The 19,249-nt window shown below is 46.3% G+C and overlaps 1 protein-coding gene across 1 annotated transcript in view; it reads left to right on the top strand.

Annotated features, from left to right (window-relative positions):
- nin (ninein (GSK3B interacting protein)) overlaps positions 1-19,249 on the top strand; it is a 57,558-nt gene that overhangs the window by 10,909 nt on the left and 27,400 nt on the right. Inside the window, exons 4-10 of the mRNA XM_039009215.1 lie at positions 6,865-6,910; positions 7,903-8,078; positions 9,392-9,538; positions 10,706-10,864; positions 12,405-12,541; positions 15,069-15,209; positions 16,229-16,403. Of these exons, the coding sequence (XP_038865143.1) occupies positions 6,865-6,910; positions 7,903-8,078; positions 9,392-9,538; positions 10,706-10,864; positions 12,405-12,541; positions 15,069-15,209; positions 16,229-16,403 (981 nt within the window). The remainder of the gene's footprint in view (positions 1-6,864; positions 6,911-7,902; positions 8,079-9,391; positions 9,539-10,705; positions 10,865-12,404; positions 12,542-15,068; positions 15,210-16,228; positions 16,404-19,249) is intronic.

Genomic DNA, 19,249 nt, shown 5'->3' with positions numbered 1-19,249 from the left:
CAGTTGTCCTTTTACACAATGATAAAGACATGGAACCTGTTAACTAAATCAACAGTCGATATTGTTCTGCATGTTCCATGATCTCCTCTCTGCTTTCTACGTGTCAAGCACTTTGAGCGTGGATTATAGATACATCAGACAACCTCAGGAGCTGTACCAGGAACTGTACCAGGAACTGCCTGTACCACAAGGCTGCTTTGTGGAGACGGGCCTAGACCTCAGGGTTACCTGCTGTCCTTGCCTTTCTCTGTCCTTGTCTCTCTCGGTCCTTGTCTCTCTCTGTCCTCGTCTCTCTCTCTGTCCTCGTCTCTCTCTCTGTCCTCGTCTCTCTCTCTGTCCTCGTCTCTCTCTCTGTCCTCATCTCACTCTGTCCTTGTCTCTCTCTGTCCTTGTCTCTCTCTGTCCTCATCTCTCTCTCTGTCCTCGTCTCTCTCTCTCTGTACTTGTCTCTCTCTGTCTGTCCTCGTCTCTCTCTCTCTGTCCTCATCTCTATCTGTCCTCGTCTCTCTCTCTGTCCTCGTCTCTCTCTCTGTCCTCGTCTCATCCTGTCCTCGTCTCTCTGTCCTCTCTCTCTGTCCTCTCTCTGTCCTCGTCTCTCTCTCTCTGTCCTCTCTCTCTCTCTCTCTCTGTCCTCTCTCTCTCTGTCCTCGTTTCTCTTTGTCCTTGTCTCTCTCTCTGTCCTCATCTCTCACTCTGTCCTCGTCTCTCTCTCTCTCTCTCTCTCTCTCTGTCCTCGTCTCTCTCTCTCTGTCCTCTCTCTCTGTCCTCGTTTCTCTCTGTCATTGTCTCTCTCTGTCCTCGTCTCTCTCTCTGTCCTCGTCGCTCACTCTGTCCTTGTCTTTCTCTGTCCTCATCTCTCTCTCTGTCCTTGTCTCTCTCTGTCCTCGTCTCTCTCTGTCCTCGTCTCTCTCTCTCTGTCCTAGTCTCTCTCTGTCCTAGTCTCTCTCTGTCTTCGTCTCTCTCTCTCTGTCCTCGTCTCTCTCTCTGTCCTCGTCTCTCTCTCTCTGTACTTGTCTCTCTCTGTCTGTCCTCGTCTCTCTCTCTCTGTCCTCGTCTCACCCTGTCCTCGTCTCTCTGTCCTCTCTCTGTCCTCGTCTCTCTCTCTCTGTCCTCGTTTCTCTCTGTCCTCATCTCTATCTGTCCTCGTCTCTCTCTCTCTGTCCTCATCTCTCTCTCTCTCTCTGTCCTTGTCTCTCTCTCTCTGTCCTCGACTCTCTCTCTCTGTCCTCGTCTCTCTCTGTCCTCATCTTTCTCTGTCCTTGTCTCTCTCTGTCCTCGTCTCTCTCTCTGTCCTCGTCTCTCTCTGTGTCCTCGTCTCTCTCTGTGTCCTCCTCTCACTCTGTCCTCCTCTCTCTGTCCTCGTCTCTCTCTCTCTGTCCTCGTCTTTCTCTCTGTCCTCGTCTTTCTCTCTGTCCTTGTCTCTCTCTGTGTCCTCCTCTCTCTCTGTCCTCGTCTCTCTCTGTCCTTGCATGTTGTGTGTTTCTCAGTAGCCTGGAGGAAGGCTGAAGTTTAAAGGCTGATAGGAGCGTGTTGGTGTTATTCTTAGATAATCAGCTTAGTGCTATGCCAGATCTTTAAATGAAATGTAGACGCGCACGCACATACACACACACAGACACACACACACTCCTCTAACAAGGTTCCTCTCTGGCTATTCTCAACTACGTCTATCTATTAATTGTCTATATATTAATAACAGCGATGCTAAAGTATACCAGAGAAGTTAAGATGATCAACCGAGGCCCGCTTCTACACCATGGTGTGGTATTACTGTACTTCCAACAGAAATAGCACCTCTTGTTTTGTCATTGCTGATACTGTACAGTAACTGGACATGTGTTGTTATACAGATTGATTCAGCTATGCAGCTAGCGACTGGAACAAGTTGCAAAGAAACACTCAAACTGCACAGTTTTATCTCCATCTCTTCATTCTAAGACTCAATCGTGGGACACTCTTACTGACAGTTGTGGCTGCTTCACGTGATGTATTGTTGTCTCTACCTTCTTGATCTTTGTGCTTTTGTTTGTGCCCAATAATGTTTGTACCATGTTTTGTGCTGCTACCATGTTGTGTTGCTGCCATGCTGTGTTGTCATTTGTTGCTGCCATGCTGTGTTGTCATGTGTTGCTGCCATGCTGTGTTGTCATGTGTTGCTGCCATGCTGTGTTGTCATATGTTGCTGCCATGCTGTGTTGTCATGTGTTGCTGCCATGCTGTGTTGTCATGTGTTGCTACCATGCTGTGTTGTCATGTGTTGATGCCATGCTATGTTGTCATGTGTTGCTGCCATGCTGTGTTGTCGCCATGCTGTGTTGCTGCCATGCTGTGTTGTCATGTGTTGCTGCCATGCTATGTTGTCATGTGTTGCTACCATGCTGTGTTGTCATGTGTTGCTGCCATGCTGTGTTGTCATGTGTTGCTACCATGCTGTGTTGTCATGTGTTGCTGCCATGCTGTGTTGTCATGTGTTGCTGCCATGCTGTGTTGTCATGTGTTGCTGCCATGCTGTGTTGTCGCCATGCTGTGTTGCTGCCATGCTGTGTTGTCATGTGTTGCTGCCATGCTATGTTGTCATGTGTTGCTGCCATGCTATGTTGTCATGTGTTGCTGCCATGCTATGTTGTCATGTGTTGCTGCCATGTTGTCGCCATGCTGTGTTGCTGCCATGCTGTGTTGTCATGTGTTGCTGCCATGCTGTGTTGTCATGTGTTGCTGCCATGCTGTGTTGTCATGTGTTGCTACCATGCTGTGTTGTCATGTGTTGCTGCCATGCTGTGTTGTCGCCATGCTGTGTTGCTGCCATGCTGTGTTGTCATGTGTTGCTGCCATGCTGTGTTGTCATGTGTTGCTACCATGCTGTGTTGTCATGTGTTGCTGCCATGCTATGTTGTCATGTGTTGCTACCATGCTATGTTGTCATGTGTTGCTGCCATGTTGTCGCCATGCTGTGTTGCTGCCATGCTGTGTTGTCATGTGTTGCTGCCATGCTGTGTTGTCATGTGTTGCTGCCATGCTGTGTTGTCATGTGTTGCTGCCATGCTGTGTTGTCATGTGTTGCTGCCATGCTATGTTGTCATGTGTTGCTACCATGCTATGTTGTCATGTGTTGCTGCCATGTTGTCGCCATGCTGTGTTGCTGCCATGCTGTGTTGTCATGTGTTGCTGCCATGCTATGTTGTCATGTGTTGCTGCCATGTTGTGTTGTCATGTGTTGCTGCCATGCTGTGTTGTCATGTGTTGCTGCCATGCTATGTTGTCATGTGTTGCTGCCATGTTGTGTTGTCATGTGTTGCTGCCATGTTGTGTTGTCATGTGTTGCTGCCATGTTGTGTTGTTGTCTTTGTTCTCTCTTTATGTAGTGTTGTGGTGTCTCTATTGTCGTGATGTTTTGGCCTGTATTTATATTTTTAATCCCAGGCCCCCGTCCCCGCAGGAGGCCTTTTGCCTTCTGGTAGGCCGTCAGTGTAAATAAGAATTTGTTCTTAACTGACTTACCTAGTTAAATTAAGGTTAAATAAAAATAAATGTTAGCAATAGCATCAGGACATGATTGCCTCTAATATATTACTGTATGTACACGGAATAGGAACCAGGGTACTTTGAACCTTGCTGTGTGTGTGTGTGTGTGTGTGTGTGTGTGTGTGTGTGTGTGTGTGTGTGTGTGTGTGTGTGTGTGTGTGTGTGTGTGTGTGTGTGTGTGTGTGTGTGTGTGTGTGTGCTCACTATGCTGCCAGTGTTGTGGTGGTCAAGGCAACGACAGTGTTTTATCCCCCTCCACATCTTCATGTTGAAACAGGCCAGGGATTTCAGCTGGCAAAGAATTAAGGGGTGGGGGGGGGGGGGGGGACCGAGAGAGAGAGTCTTGGAGGAGAGTAGAGAGGGCGAGAGAGAGTCATGGATGAGGAGGAGAGAGAGTCATGGATGAGGAGGAGAGAGAGTCATGGATGAGGAGGAGAGAGAGTCATGGATGAGGAGGAGAGAGTCATGGGAGAGAGAGTCATGGGAGAGGAGAGAGAGAGATGGGGAGAGTCATGGGAGAGGAGAGAGAGAGAGAGAGATGGGGAGAGAGTCATGGGAGAGGAGAGAGAGAGAGATGGGGAGAGAGTCATGGGAGAGGAGAGAGAGAGAGATGGAGAGAGGAGAGAGGAGAGAGAGAGATGGGGAGAGGAGAGAGAGAGAGATGGAGGAGGAGGAGGAGGAGAGACTGAGATGGGGAGAGAGTCATGGGAGAGGAGAGAGAGAGAGATGGAGGAGGAGGAGGAGGAGAGACTGAGATGGGGAGAGAGTCATGGGAGAGGAGAGAGAGAGAGATGGGGAGAGAGTCATGGGAGAGGAGAGAGAGAGAGATGGAGAGAGGAGAGAGGAGAGAGAGAGATGGGGAGAGGAGAGAGAGAGAGATGGAGGAGGAGGAGGAGAGACTGAGATGGGGAGAGAGTCATGGGAGAGGAGAGAGAGAGAGATGGAGGAGGAGGAGGAGGAGAGACTGAGATGGGGAGAGAGTCATGGGAGAGGAGAGAGAGAGAGATGGGGAGAGAGTCATGGGAGAGGATGAACCTATTAGGTTGTTATAATGTTAGAATATGTGCTGCTGTAACCCTGGTCAGCTGCTTGATCTTCTAGTTTCACCCTGGATAATCTACCTGGTCCCAGATCTGTTTGTGTTGTTTTGCCAGTGGTGCGTGACAATGACTGTAGGAGTTGGTTAGAAGGCACAAACTGATCTGGGACCAGGGGCTAGGGAAGATCTTATCTCTTGGTAGCATTATAGAATGTGCTGGTTTAAGCTGCCTGATGACAAGGTTGATCCTGATCTAACACTAGATATACAGCCGGATGTGAACAGCCCTTCAAATTAGTAGGTTCGTCTATTTCAGGCTTGTCACCCGTTGCTGACAAGTGTATAAAATCGAGCACACGGCCATGCAATCTCCATAGACAAACATTGTCAGTAGAATGGCCTTACTGAAGAGCTCAGTGACTTTCAACGTGGCACCGTCATAGGAGGACACCATTACCCAACAAGTCAGTTTCGTCAAATTCCTTCTCTGCTAGAGCTGCCCCCCCCGGTCAACTGTAAGTGCTGTTATTGTGAAGTGGAAACGTCAAGGAGTAACATCGGATCAGCAGCGAAGGCCACACAGGCTCACAGAATGGAACCGCTGAAGGTCGTAGCGCGTAAAAATCGCCTGTCCTCAGTTGCTACCGAGTTCCAAACTGCCTCAAGAACTGTTCGTCTGGAGCTTCATGAAATGGGTTTCCATGGACGGGCAGCCACACACAAGCCTAAGATCACCATGCGCAAGGCCAAGCGTGGAAATGCGTTCTCTGGAGTGATGAATCACACTTCACCATCTGGCAGTCCGATGGACGAATCTGGGTTTGGCGGATGTCAGGAGAACGCTACCTGCCACAATGCATTGTGCCAACTGTAAAGTTTGGTGGTGGAGGAATAATGGTCTGGGGCTGTTTTTCATGGTTCGGGCACCTTAGTTCCAGTGAAGGGAAATCATAACACTACAGCATACAATGACATTCTAGATGATTATGTGCTTCCAACTTTGTGGCAACAGTTTGGGGAAGGCCCTTTTCTGTTTCAGCATGACAATGCCCCTGTGCACAAAGCAAGGTCAATACAGAAATGGTGCACTACCTTTCATTCTACATAGTACACTACTTTTCATCCTACATAGTGCACTACTTTTCATTCTACATAGTGCACCACCTTTCATCCTACATAGGGCACTACTTTTCATCCTACATAGGGCACTACCTTTCATTCTACATAGTGCACTACTTTTCATCCTACATAGTGCACTACTTTTCATCCTACATAGGGCACTACCTTTCATCCTACATAGGGCACTACCTTTCATCCTACATAGTGCACTAGTTTTCACCAGAGCCCTGTGTGCCATTTGGGGTGAACAATCCCCAGCCTCCAGCCTGGTGCACCAGCAGATGGGGAAGGGTCAGGGGCCTCTTCCTGATGTGGGAGGGGCTTTTTTAGGGGTCTGGCAGAGGAACAATGAGCTCCACCCTTTCCCTCACAGATGCCTATATACCCAGTGATGGAATAGAGAGTTGTAGAGCTAACCACCTGTTCTTGACTCCAGAGGAACAATGAGCTCCACCCTTTCCCTCACAGATGCCTATATACCCAGTGATGGAATAGAGAGTTGTATAGTGAACCATCTGTTCTTCATTCCTTCACTGTGTTTCCCTCCCAGGCGATAGATGTCTTGGACGCCTGATTACTGTCCCTGGGCTGCAGCGCAATAGATCACTACGCTCCAATAACCTCCTTCCTCGTCTCACTCTTCAGACAAACACAAGAAATAGGAACTTGGGGATTATTATTTCTGCTATTTATCATATTTATTATAAAAGCCGATTTGACTCTTTTAGTTTGTAAAAAGTGATGTTGTATTTTTTGTGATGCAGCATCTATGATGTAGATTGTGCAAGTCAAAATGTAACGTTATTTTTTTGTCAATATAGGCTCTCTTGGAGAATTGTCCTTAAAATAGATTACGAAAAAGACTGAAAAAAAGAGGGTGAGAGAGAGAGAGAGAAACATAGTAAGACAACTGTGAGGGTTTTAATCAGCTTGGGATCGGTCTCTCTCTCTTTAATTCTCTGTTATGGTTTACCGTCTCTAGCTTCACCTTTGACCATCAGAGGGGCCTCTGCCGTCACAATAGCTCTGTTGTCCTATTGGTTGGACACCCTGCCTGCTTCTATCCCCCCACAGAGAGAGCAACGTTTTGAAGACTGCTGACTAGCACACGACAAAGTAGGTTGTCTTGTCTGGGTGTTTTAACGCGGTGGTTTTACTAATTCTGTTGTTTCCTCCTTCAACAGCGCTGGAATGCTCATGAAAGCGGAACGGAAGAGTACGAGGCAGAAGGTGGGTGTAAAGTTACGATAAAGTTATTGCATTTATTGTAAAGTTACTGCATTTATTGTAAAGTGTTTACAATAAATACAAACACTTTACAATAAATGCAGAGTTACTGTGTTTATTATAAAGTGTTTGTATATATTGTAGAGTTACTGTATTTATTGTAAAGTTACAGAATTTATTGTAAAGTTACTGAATTTATTGTAAAGTTGTTGCATTTATTGTAAAGTTACTGTATTTATTGTAAAGTTACTGCATTTATTGTAAAGTTACTGCATTTAAGGAAAAGCTTACAGGTCAGCGTTTCACTCTACTCTTTACACCTGCTGTGTGCTGTACTTGTGACAAAACATTTATTTTTTTATTTGATACTCACCACTTTCACTAGATAGCCATTCATCATAGTCAGCTTTGGGGTCAATTCCATTTGAGTTTAGAACGTAAACTGAATCTCCATTATCAAGCGGTCTAAGGCGTCACTACAGACCCAGGTTCGATCCCAGGCTGTGTCACAGCCAGCCACGACCGGGAAACCTGACTTCGGTCGCCAGCCTGTACGGTGTTTCCTCCGACACATTGGTGTGGCTGGCTTACGGTTTAAGCGAGCAGTGTGTCAAGAAGCGGTGCGGCTTGGCAGGGTCGTGTTTCGGAGGACGCACAGCTCTCGACCCTCGCCTCTCCCCGAGTCCGTACGGGAGTTGCAGCGACGGGACAAGACTGTACCTACCAATTTGGATATTCCTGAAATTAGGGAGAACATAAATACATGAAAACAAAGTAGACCTGACCCTGATCATAGGAGTGAGATGGAGGACATTCAACGCCTATGATCAGGGAGCCAGGGTCTTAAGTCAAGTCTTATCAGTGTGTGTGTGTGTGTGTGTGTGTGTGTGTGTGTGTGTGTGTGTGTGTGTGTGTGTGTGTGTGTGTGTGTGTGTGTGTGTGTGTGTGTGTGTGTGTGTGTGTGTGTGTGTGTGTGTGTGTGTGTGTGTGTGTAGGCCAGCTGCACCTGTGGAACCCTGATGAACCCTCCACCCCGCGGGTCTCTATCACACCCCTCTCAGACCACCTGGAGGAGAGGTTTCGGGAGGCCTGCGAGGAGCTGGCTATGCCCTGGGATGGATGTGCCAGCCACCATGAGCTACTGGCTCTCTGTGACCACCTGGGCCTGGAGGTGAGGAAAGAGACTGTAATGGTACCCTTATCTTTATAGTGTGGATTAGGGTGCCATTTTGGATTCAACCAAAGTTCATTTTGGACTCAGCTGGTCCCAATTTACTTCTTACCCCATCCTCTTGGCCCTAATCCTTCCATGTTTGCCGATCTGTAAGGTGGAAGCAATATGTTGGAAGCAGGTCTGATCTGTAAGGTGGAAGCAATATGTTGGATGCAGGTCTGATCTGTAAGGTGGAAGCAATATGGTGGAAGCAGGTCTGATCTGTAAGGTGGAAGCAATGTGGTGGAAGCAGGTCTGATCTGTAAGGTGGAAGCAATATGGTGGAAGCAGGTCTGATCTGTAAGGTGGAAGCAATGTGGTGGAAGCAGGTCTGATCTGTAAGGTGGAAGCAATATGTTGGAAGCAGGTCTGATCTGTAAGGTGGAAGCAATATGGTGGAAGCAGGTCTGATCTGTAAGGTGGAAGCAATATGTTGGAAGCAGGTCTGATCTGTAAGGTGGAAGCAATATGTTGGAAGCAGGTCTGATCTGTAAGGTGGAAGCAATATGTTGGAAGCAGGTCTGATCTGTAAGGTGGAAGCAATATGGTGGAAGCAGGTCTGATCTGTAAGGTGGAAGCAATATGTTGGAAGCAGTTCTGATCTGTAAGGTGGAAGCAATATGTTGGAAGCAGGTCTGATCTGTAAGGTGGAAGCAATATGGTGGAAGCAGGTCTGATCTGTAAGGTGGAAGCAATATGTTGGAAGCATGTCTGATCTGTAAGGTGGAAGCAATATGGTGGAAGCAGGTCTGATCTGTAAGGTGGACGCAATATGGTGGAAGCAGGTCTGATCTGTAAGGTGGAAGCAATGTGGTGGAAGCAGGTCTGATCTATAAGCTGGAACCAATATGGTGGAAGCAGGTCTGATCTGTAAGGTGGAAGCAATATGGTGGAAGCAGGTCTGATCTGTAAGGTGTTAGCAATATGGTGGAAGCTCTGATCTGTAAGGTGTTAGCAGTATGGTGGAAGCTCTGATCTGTAAGGTGTTAGCAATATGGTGGAAGCTCTGATCTGTAAGGTGTTAGCAATATGGTGGAAGCTCTACCACTACACTGCTGATATCTATCCGGTTCCCTTTAGATCGGAAAACATTGAAGGGTTAAAGCCGAGGAGAAAGGGTAAGGGAGCTAATTAGGACCGGCTGACTATGTAACCTATTTCCTATAGTGCATTAGATAGGGAATAGGGTGCTATTTTGGACATAGCCCCAAGTGGAGGTTTGAGAGTGAGTAGATGCTGGGAAATGTTTCTGATTGTTGTTTTGTCTCCAGGTGACGGAGGATGTCCTCCAGGTTCTAAGTGGTGATGAGATCATGAGCGTTCAGGCGTTTACTTCCTGGGTCCTGAACCACGCCAAGCCCCCCACCCCGTCTGCCTCCACACCTTACAGACAGCTCAAAAGACTACACTCCTCACAGGTACATGGAAGCTCACCATTTTAGGTCTCTAGTTCTCATGTCAAAGCTCGACATCGCTACCACATTTTAGTGATTTCTTAACAAAATTCCTGATTTACATTTTTTTTTTTTTACATGCTGGGAACGGCGTTACAATATTTCCTGTTTAGAGTCACTCTTGAATTAATACATGGAGGGATGAAGGATTGAATGAATGAATGACCTAACAAATTAATGAATCAATTAGTGAATGAATGAACTAACAAATTAGTGAATCAATTAGTGAATGAATGACCTAACAAATTAATGAATCAATTAGTGAATGAATGACCTAACGAATTAATGAATCAATTAGTGAATGAATGACCTAACAAATTAATGAATGAATTAGTGAATGAATGAACTAACAAGTTAATGAATGAATTAGTGAATGAATGAACTAACAAATTAATGAATCAATTAGTGAATGAATGAACTAACAAATTAATGAATCAATTAGTGAATGAATGAACTAACAAATTAATGAATCAATTAGTGAATGAATGAACTAACAAATTAGTGAATCAATTAGTGAATGAATGACCTAACAAATTAATGAATCAATTAGTGAATGAATGACCTAACAAATTAATGAATGAATTAGTGAATGAATGAACTAACAAATTAATGAATCAATTAGTGAATGAATGAACTAACAAATTAATGAATCAATTAGTGAATGAATGAACTAACAAATTAATGAATCAATTAGTGAATGAATGAACTAACAAATTAATGAATCAATTAGTGAATGAATGAACTAACAAATTAATGAATCAATTAGTGAATGAATGAACCAACAAATTAATGAATCAATTAGTGAATGAATGAACCAACAAATTAATGAATCAATTAGTGAATGAATGAACTAACAAATTAATGAATCAATTAGTGAATGAATGAACTAACAAATTAATGAATCAATTATTGAATGAATGAACTAACAAATTAATGAATCAATTAGTGAATGAATGAACTAACACATTAATGAATCAATTATTGAATGAATGTACTAACAAGTGAATGAATGCATGTATTAGACAATTAAAATAGATACTGCCACACACCAATGCAATGACAGGTACACATACAGTATCTTGCTGTAGTATCTGGTAATATTTATGAGGTGTTCCCCATCTCTCCTTGCAGCCATTCGATGAGACGGGCCGTAGAACCAGCGCTATGACGAGCACCATCGGGATGCGTCTGTTCTCCACTCTGGACGATGGGACAGGGTCCGCTCCTGCTGAGGACGTCCTGGATGCCTGGATGGAGGAGGGCGTCGAGAACACCACCGAGATACTACAGGTGATCATATTTTACCTCTCATTCTGGAGGGAGGTAGAGAGGGAGGTAAAAAGGGAGGAAAGTCAAAAGGGAGGGAGGTAGGTAGAGAGAGAGGGAGGAAGGTAAAAAGGGAGGAAGGTCGAAAGGGAGGGAGGTCAAAAGGGAGGGAGGTAGGTAGAGGTAGAGAGAAAGGTAGAAAGGGAGGAAGGTCGAAAGGGAGGGAGGTCAAAAGGGAGGGAGGTAGGTAGAGAGAGAGGGAGGAAGGTCGAAAGGGAGGGAGGTCAAAAGGGAGGGAGGTAGGTAGAGGTAGAGAGAAAGGTAGAAAGGGAGGAAGGTCGAAAGGGAGGGAGGTCAAAAGGGAGGGAGGTAGGTAGAGGTAGAGAGAAAGGTAGAAAGGGAGGGAGGTCAAAAGGGAGGGAGGTAGGTAGAGGTAGAGAGAAAGGTAGAGTATAAGAGGACAAGGCGAGACCCAGATGCAGACACAGGAGGCAGATCGTTTGAGTCTTGATATTTATTTAACAATCCAAAAGGGGTAGGCAAGAGACTGGTCGTGGACAGGCAAAAGGTCAAAACCAGTTCAGAGTCCAGGAGGTACAGAGTTGCAGGCAGGCTCGAGGTCAGGGCAGGCAGTATGGTCAGGCAGGCGGGTACGGAGTCCATAAAACAGGCAAGGGTCAAAAACCGGGAGGACTAGCAAAAGAGAATAGAAGCAGGAGTACGGGAAAACACTGGTTGACTTGAAAAACATACAAGACGAACTGGCACAGAGAGACAGGAAACACAGGGATAAATACACTGGCACAGAGAGACAGGAAACACAGGGATAAATACACTGGCACAGAGAGACAGGAAACACAGGGATAAATACACTGGCCCAGAGAGACAGGAAACACAGGGATAAATACACTGGTACAGAGAGACAGGAAACACAGGAATAAATACACTGGTACAGAGAGACAGGAAACACAGGGATAAATACACTGGCACAGAGAGACAGGAAACACAGGGATAAATACACTGGCACAGAGAGACAGGAAACACAGGGATAAATACACTGGCACAGAGAGACAGGAAACACAGGGATAAATACACTGGCACAGAGAGACAGGAAACACAGGGATAAATACACTGGCACAGAGAGACAGGAAACACAGGGATAAATACACTGGCACAGAGAGACAGGAAATACAGGGATAAATACACTGGCACAGAGAGACAGGAAATACAGGGATAAATACACTGGTACAGAGAGACAGGAAACACAGGGATAAATACACTGGCACAGAGAGACAGGAATACAGGGATAAATACACTGGCACAGAGAGACAGGAAACACAGGGATAAATACACTGGCACAGAGAGACAGGAAACACAGGGATATATACACCAGGGATAATAAGCGACACCTGGAGGGGGTGGAGACAATCACAAGACAGGTGAAACAGATCAGGGTGCGACATAAAGAGAGAGGCAGGGAGGTAGAGAGGCAGGGAGGTAGAGAGGCAGGGAGGCTTGAGATGTTGACACTGTGTATGTGTCTCTTTCTATGTTTGTGCTGTAGGCCTTGGATTTTGACCTGGAGGGCAAAGTGAACCTCAGGGAGCTGACTGTGGCTCTGGAGAACGAGCTCCTCATGACTAAGAATGGGATCCACCAGGCTGCACTGGCCAGCTTTAAGGCTGAGATCAGATACCTTCTGTGAGTATGAGGAGAAACCTACTGGCCAGCTTTAAGGCTGAGATCCGATACCTACTGGCCAGCTTTAAGGCTGAGATCAGATATCTACTGGCCAGCTTTAAGGCTGAGATCAGATACCTACTGGCCAGCTTTAAGGCTGAGATCAGATACCTACTGGCCAGCTTTAAGGCTGAGATCAGAAACCTACTGGCCAGCTTTAAGGCTGAGATCAGATACCGACCAGATTTAAGGCTGAGATCAGATACCTACTGGCCAGCTTTAAAGCTGAGATCAGATAGCTACTGGCCAGCTTTAAGGCTGAGATCAGATACCTACTGGCCAGCTTTAAAGCTGAGATCAGATACCTACTGGCCAGCTTTAAAGCTGAGATCAGATACCTACTGGCCAGCTTTAAAGCTGAGATCAGATACCTACTGGCCAGCTTTAAAGCTGAGATCAGATACCGGCCAGAGTTAAGGCTGAGATAAGATACCTACTGGCCAGCTTTAAGGCTGAGATCAGATACCTACTGGTCAGCTTTAAGGCTGACATCAGAAACCTACTGGCCAGCTTTAAAGCTGAGATCAGATACCTACTGGCCAGCTTTAAGGCTGAGATCAGATACCTACTGGACAGCTTTAAGGCTGAGATCAGATACCTACTGGCCAGCATTAAGGCTGACATCAGAAACCTACTGGCCAGCTTTAAGGCTGAGATCAGATACCTACTGGCCAGCTTTAAGGCTGCGATCAGATACCTACTGGCCAGCTTTAAGGCTGAGATCAGATACCTACTGGCCAGCTTTAAAGCTGAGATCAGATACCGGCCAGATTTAAGGCTGAGATCAGATACCTACCGGCCAGATTTAAGGCTGGGATAAGATACCTACTGGCCAGCTTTAAGGCTGAGATCAGTACCTACTGCCCAGCTTTAAGGCTGAGATCAGAAACCTACTGGCCAGCATTAAGGCTGAGATCAGATACCTGCTGGCCAGCATTAAGGCTGATATCAGTACCTACTGGCCAGCATTAAGGCTGACATCAGAAACCTACTGCCAAGCTTTAAGGCTGGATCGGATACCTACTGGCCAGCTTTAAGGCTGAGATCAGATACCGACCAGATTTAAGGCTGAGATCAGATACCTACTGTGAGTATGAGGAGAAACCTACTGGCCAGCTTTAAGGCTGAGATCAGATACCTACTGGCCAGCTTTAAGGCTGAGATCAGATACCTACTGGCCAGCTTTAAAGCTGAGATCAGATACCTACTGGCCAGCTTTAAGGCTGAGATCAGATACCTACTGGCCAGCTTTAAAGCTGAGATCAGATACCTACTGGCCAGCTTTAAGGCTGAGATCAGTACCTACTGGCCAGCTTTAAGGCTGAGATCAGATACCTACTGGCCAGCTTTAAAGCTGAGATCAGTACCTACTGGCCAGCTTTAAGGCTGAGATCAGATACCTACTGGCCAGCTTTAAGGCTGAGATCAGATACCTACTGGCCAGCTTTAAAGCTGAGATCAGATACCTACTGGCCAGCTTTAAGGCTGAGATCAGATACCTACTGGCCAGCTTTAAAGCTGAGATCAGATACCTACTGGCCAGCTTTAAGGCTGAGATCAGTACCTACTGGCCAGCTTTAAGGCTGAGATCAGATACCTACTGGCCAGCTTTAAAGCTGAGATCAGTACCTACTGGCCAGCTTTAAGGCTGAGATCAGATACCTACTGGCCAGCTTTAAGGCTGAGATCAGATACCTACTGGCCAGCTTTAAGGCTGAGATCAGATACCTACTGGGCAGCTTTAAGGCTGAGATCAGATACCTACTTGCCAGCTTTAAGGCTGAGATCAGATACCTACTGGCCAGCTTTAAGGCTGAGATCAGATACCTACTGTAACTATGAGTAGAAACCTACACTGGTGCTGACAGTCTGAGTGAAATGCATATACACACTCACACATTTACAGCATTTTAGTCATTTAGCAGACGCTCTTATCCAGAGCAACTTACAGTTAGCTAGGTGGTATAACCACATATCTCAGGCATAGTAAGTACACTTTCCCTCAAAGTCACCAACAGTCAGAGCTAGTAGGACAAGAATAGTGCAAGTGTTACTTCAAGAAAGGCCAGGGTGTTAGTGGTTTTTCTGTAGCGTAACGTATACGCTGGTAGTCGGAAAGCATGTGGTGAGTTTAATAATAAACAGAAACATCGAACAATATAGCAAACACGAGTAGCGTATAGACATGAAACACATAAACAATACTGACTGGGGAAAGAGGGGAGGTAATAAGTGAGGTAATGGAGTCCAGGTGTGCCTCATGATGCGCGTAATGATTGATGCCAGGTGTGCGTAATGACGGATCCCGGGACCGGTGGTCGGTAAACCGGCTCCGCTGAACGCCTGAGGGGTGGAGCGGTAGTAGAGTGACCGTAACACGCGCTTTCTCTTTTCGTAGTGTTGCTACAGCCTGTCTCGTCAGTGCGTATCATTCACAATAGTATTTCAGTCATGTAAATACTTGATTAACTGGCTGATTGTTCTTCAGTGAACGTGCCGATCGGGAGCTCCGAGAGAAGGAGAAGACTCGTTCTGACCTGGAGAAAGCAGAGAAGTTAAAAACCCAGCTGGCTACTGAGGTGGACGAGCATCACTCTGCCATCGAACGCATGAATGACCTCAACCTGAGGTAACACACACACACACACACACACACACACACACACACACACACACACACACACACACACACACACACACACACACACACACATAGCACAGCTCTGCCATTGAACGCATGAATGACCTCAACCTGAGGTAACACACACACACACACACACACACACACACACACACACACACACACACACACACACACACACACACACACACACATAGCACAGCTCTGCCATTGAACGCATGAATGACCTCAACCTGAGGTAACACACACACACACACACACACACACACACACACACACACACACACACACACACATAGCACAGCTCTGTCATTGAACATATGAATGACCTCAACCTGAGGTAACACACACACACACACACACACACACACACACACACACACACACACACACAGCATAGCTCTACCATTGAACGTATGAATGACCTCAACCTGAGGTAACACACACACACACACACACACATAGCATAGCTCTGCCATTGAACGTATGAATGACCTCAACCTGAGGTAACACACACACACACACACACACACACACACACACACACACATAGCACAGCTCTGCCATTGAACATATGAATGACCTCAACCTGAGGTAACACACACACACACACACACACACACACATAGCACAGCTCTGCCATTGAACGTATGAATGACCTCAACCTGAGGTAACACACATACACACACACACACACACACATAGCACAGCTCTGCCATTGAACGTATGAATGACCTCAACCTGAGGTAACACACACACACACACACACACACACACACATAGCATAGCTCTGCCATTGAATGTATGAATGACCTCATCACCTCATCGTTCCCTCCTTTTATCGCTTCTAATCCCTCACTTTTCTCCTCCTCTGTTCTGCCTATGACCTTCCCCTATTCTATGGGCTTGTGCCTTGTAAACTAACAATTGCCTCTGGGGAAAAATAGAGGGGATAAATTGCATTGAATCGACTAGAATTGACTCCTGTGTGTGTGTCTGTGTTGTAGGAAGCTGGAGCAGGAACACAGGGAGAAGCTGGTGTCTGTCCGGTCAGAGCTCATTAAAGAGATGGACCAGATACAGCAGCAGACTGGTCTGCAGAGAGAGAAACTAGAGACAGAGATGGAGAAGCTCAGAGATGACGAGACCTTCCTCAGAGACCACCTGTCACTCACTGTCAAGGTAACTAACACAGACCACCTGTCACTCACTGTCACGGTAACTAACACAGACCACCTCTCACTCACTGTCAAGGTAACTAACACAGACCACCTGTCACTCACTGTCAAGGTAACTAACACAGACCACCTCTCACTCACTGTCAAGGTAACTAACACAGACCACCTCTCACTCACTGTCACGGTAACTAACACAGACCACCTCTCACTCACTGTCAAGGTAACTAACACAGACCACCTGTCACTCACTGTCAAGGTAACTAATACAGACCACCTCTCACTCACTGTCAAGGTAACTAACACAGACCACCTCTCACTCACTGTCAAGGTAACTAACACAGACCACCTCTCACTCACTGTCACGGTAACTAACACAGACCACCTGTCACTCACTGTCACGGTAACTAACACAGACCACCTGTCACTCACTGTCAAGGTAACTAACACAGACCACCTGTCACTCACTGTCACGGTAACTAACACAGACCACCTGTCACTCACTGTCAAGGTAACTAACACAGACCACCTGTCACTCACTGTCAAGGTAACTAACACAGACCACCTCTCACTCACTCTCAAGGTAACTAACACAGACCACCTCTCACTCACTGTCACGGTAACTAACACAGACCACCTGTCACTCACTGTCAAGGTAACTAACACAGACCACCTCTCACTCACTGTCACGGTAACTAACACAGACCACCTCTCACTCACTCACTGTCACGGTAACTAACACAGACCACCTCTCACTCACTGTCAAGGTAACTAACACAGACCACCTCTCACCCACTGTCAAGGTAACTAACACAGACCACCTCTCACTCACTGTCAAGGTAACTAACACAGACCACCTGTCACTCACTGTCAAGGTAACTAACACAGACCACCTCTCACTCACTCACTGTCACGGTAACTAACACAGACCACCTCTCACTCACTGTCAAGGTAACTAACACAGACCACCTCTCACTCACTGTCAAGGTAACTAACACAGACCACCTCTCACTCACTGTCACGGTAACTAACACAGACCACCTCTCACTCACTGTCAAGGTAACTAACACAGACCACCTCTCACTCACTCACTGTCACGGTAACTAACACAGACCACCTGTCACTCACTCACTGTCACGGTAACTAACACAGACCACCTCTCACTCACTCACTGTCACGGTAACTAACACAGACCACCTCTCACTCACTGTCACGGTAACTAACACAGACCACCTCTCACTCACTGTCAAGGTAACTAACACAGACCACCTCTCACTCACTGTCACGGTAACTACCACCTCTCACTCACTGTCACGGTAACTAACACAGACCACCTCTCACTCACTGTCAAGGTAACTAACACAGACCACCTCTCACTCACTGTCACGGTAACTAACACAGACCACCTCTCACTCACTGTCATGGTAACTAACACAGACCACCTCTCACTCACTGTCATGGTAACTAACACAGACCACCTGTCACTCACTGTCAAGGTAACTAACACAGACCACCTCTCACTCACTGTCAAGGTAACTAACACAGACCACCTCTCACTCACTGTCAAGGTAACTAACACAGACCACCTGTCACTCACTGTCAAGGTAACTAACACAGACCACCTGTCACTCACTGTCACGGTAACTAACACAGACCACCTGTCACTCACTGTCACGGTAACTAACACAGACCACCCCAGACTTTAGTAGCCTAGTGGTTAGAGTGTTGGGCCAGTAACCGAAAGGTTGCATGATTGAATCCCCGAGCTGACAAGGTAAAAATCTGTTGTTCTGCTCCTGAACAAGGCAGTTAACCCACTGTTCCCCGGTAGGCCGTCATTGTAAATAAGAATTTGTTCTTAACTGACTTGCCTAGTTAAATAAAGGTTACAAATTTTAATTGTTGCGAACGCCGTCATACCATTGAAGAAGACATGGATTGTGTATGTGTGTCATTCAGACGATGAATGAAAGAAAAATATATATATTGAAGTGCCTTTGAACGGGGTATGGTAGTAGGTGCCAGGCGTACCGTTTTTTGTCAAGTGCTGCAACGCTGCTGGGGTGTTCACGCTCAACAGTTTCCCCGTGTGTATCAAGAATAGTCCACCGCGCAAAGGACATCCAGCCATCTTGACACACCTGTGGGAAGCATTGGAGTCAACATGGGCCAGCATCCCTGTGGAACACTTTCGACACCTTGTAGCGTCCATGCCCTGACAAATTGAGGCTGTTCTGAGGGCAAAAGGGGGGGGGGGGGGCAACTCAATATTATGACGGTGTTCCTGTTAGGTATCCTCAGTGTAGAGCTGCTGAACAGCACTGAGAAACTGGTGATCTGTCTCCCTAACCCCGACTTTAACTTCTAACCTCTAACCCTAACTTTAACCTCTAACCCTAACTTTAACCTCTAACCCTAACCCCGACTTTAACCTCTAACCCTAACTTTAACCTCTAACCCTAACCCCGACTTTAACCTCTAACCCTAACTTTAACCTCTAACCCTAACCCCGACTTTAACCTCTAACCCTAACTTTAACCTCTAACCCTAACCCCGACTTTAACCTCTAACCCTAACTTTAACCTCTAACCCTAACCCCGACTTTAACCTCTAACCCTAACTTTAACCTCTAACCCTAACTTTAACCTCTAACCCTAACTTTAACATCTAACCTCGACTTTAACCTCTAACCCTAACTTTAACCTCTAACCTCGACTTTAACCTCTAACCCTAACTTTAACCTCTAACCTCGACTTTAACCTCTAACCCTAACTTTAACCTCTAACCTCGACTTTAACCTCTAACCCCGACTTTAACCTCTAACCCTAACTTTAACCTCTAACCTCGACTTTA

This window comes from Salvelinus namaycush, chromosome 15 (assembly GCF_016432855.1).
Source record: "Salvelinus namaycush isolate Seneca chromosome 15, SaNama_1.0, whole genome shotgun sequence".
In the NCBI taxonomy this organism is placed as follows: Eukaryota; Metazoa; Chordata; class Actinopteri; order Salmoniformes; family Salmonidae; genus Salvelinus; species Salvelinus namaycush.
The sequence above is the reverse complement of the archived record's forward strand: the minus strand, read 5'-3'. Positions and strand labels throughout refer to the sequence as shown.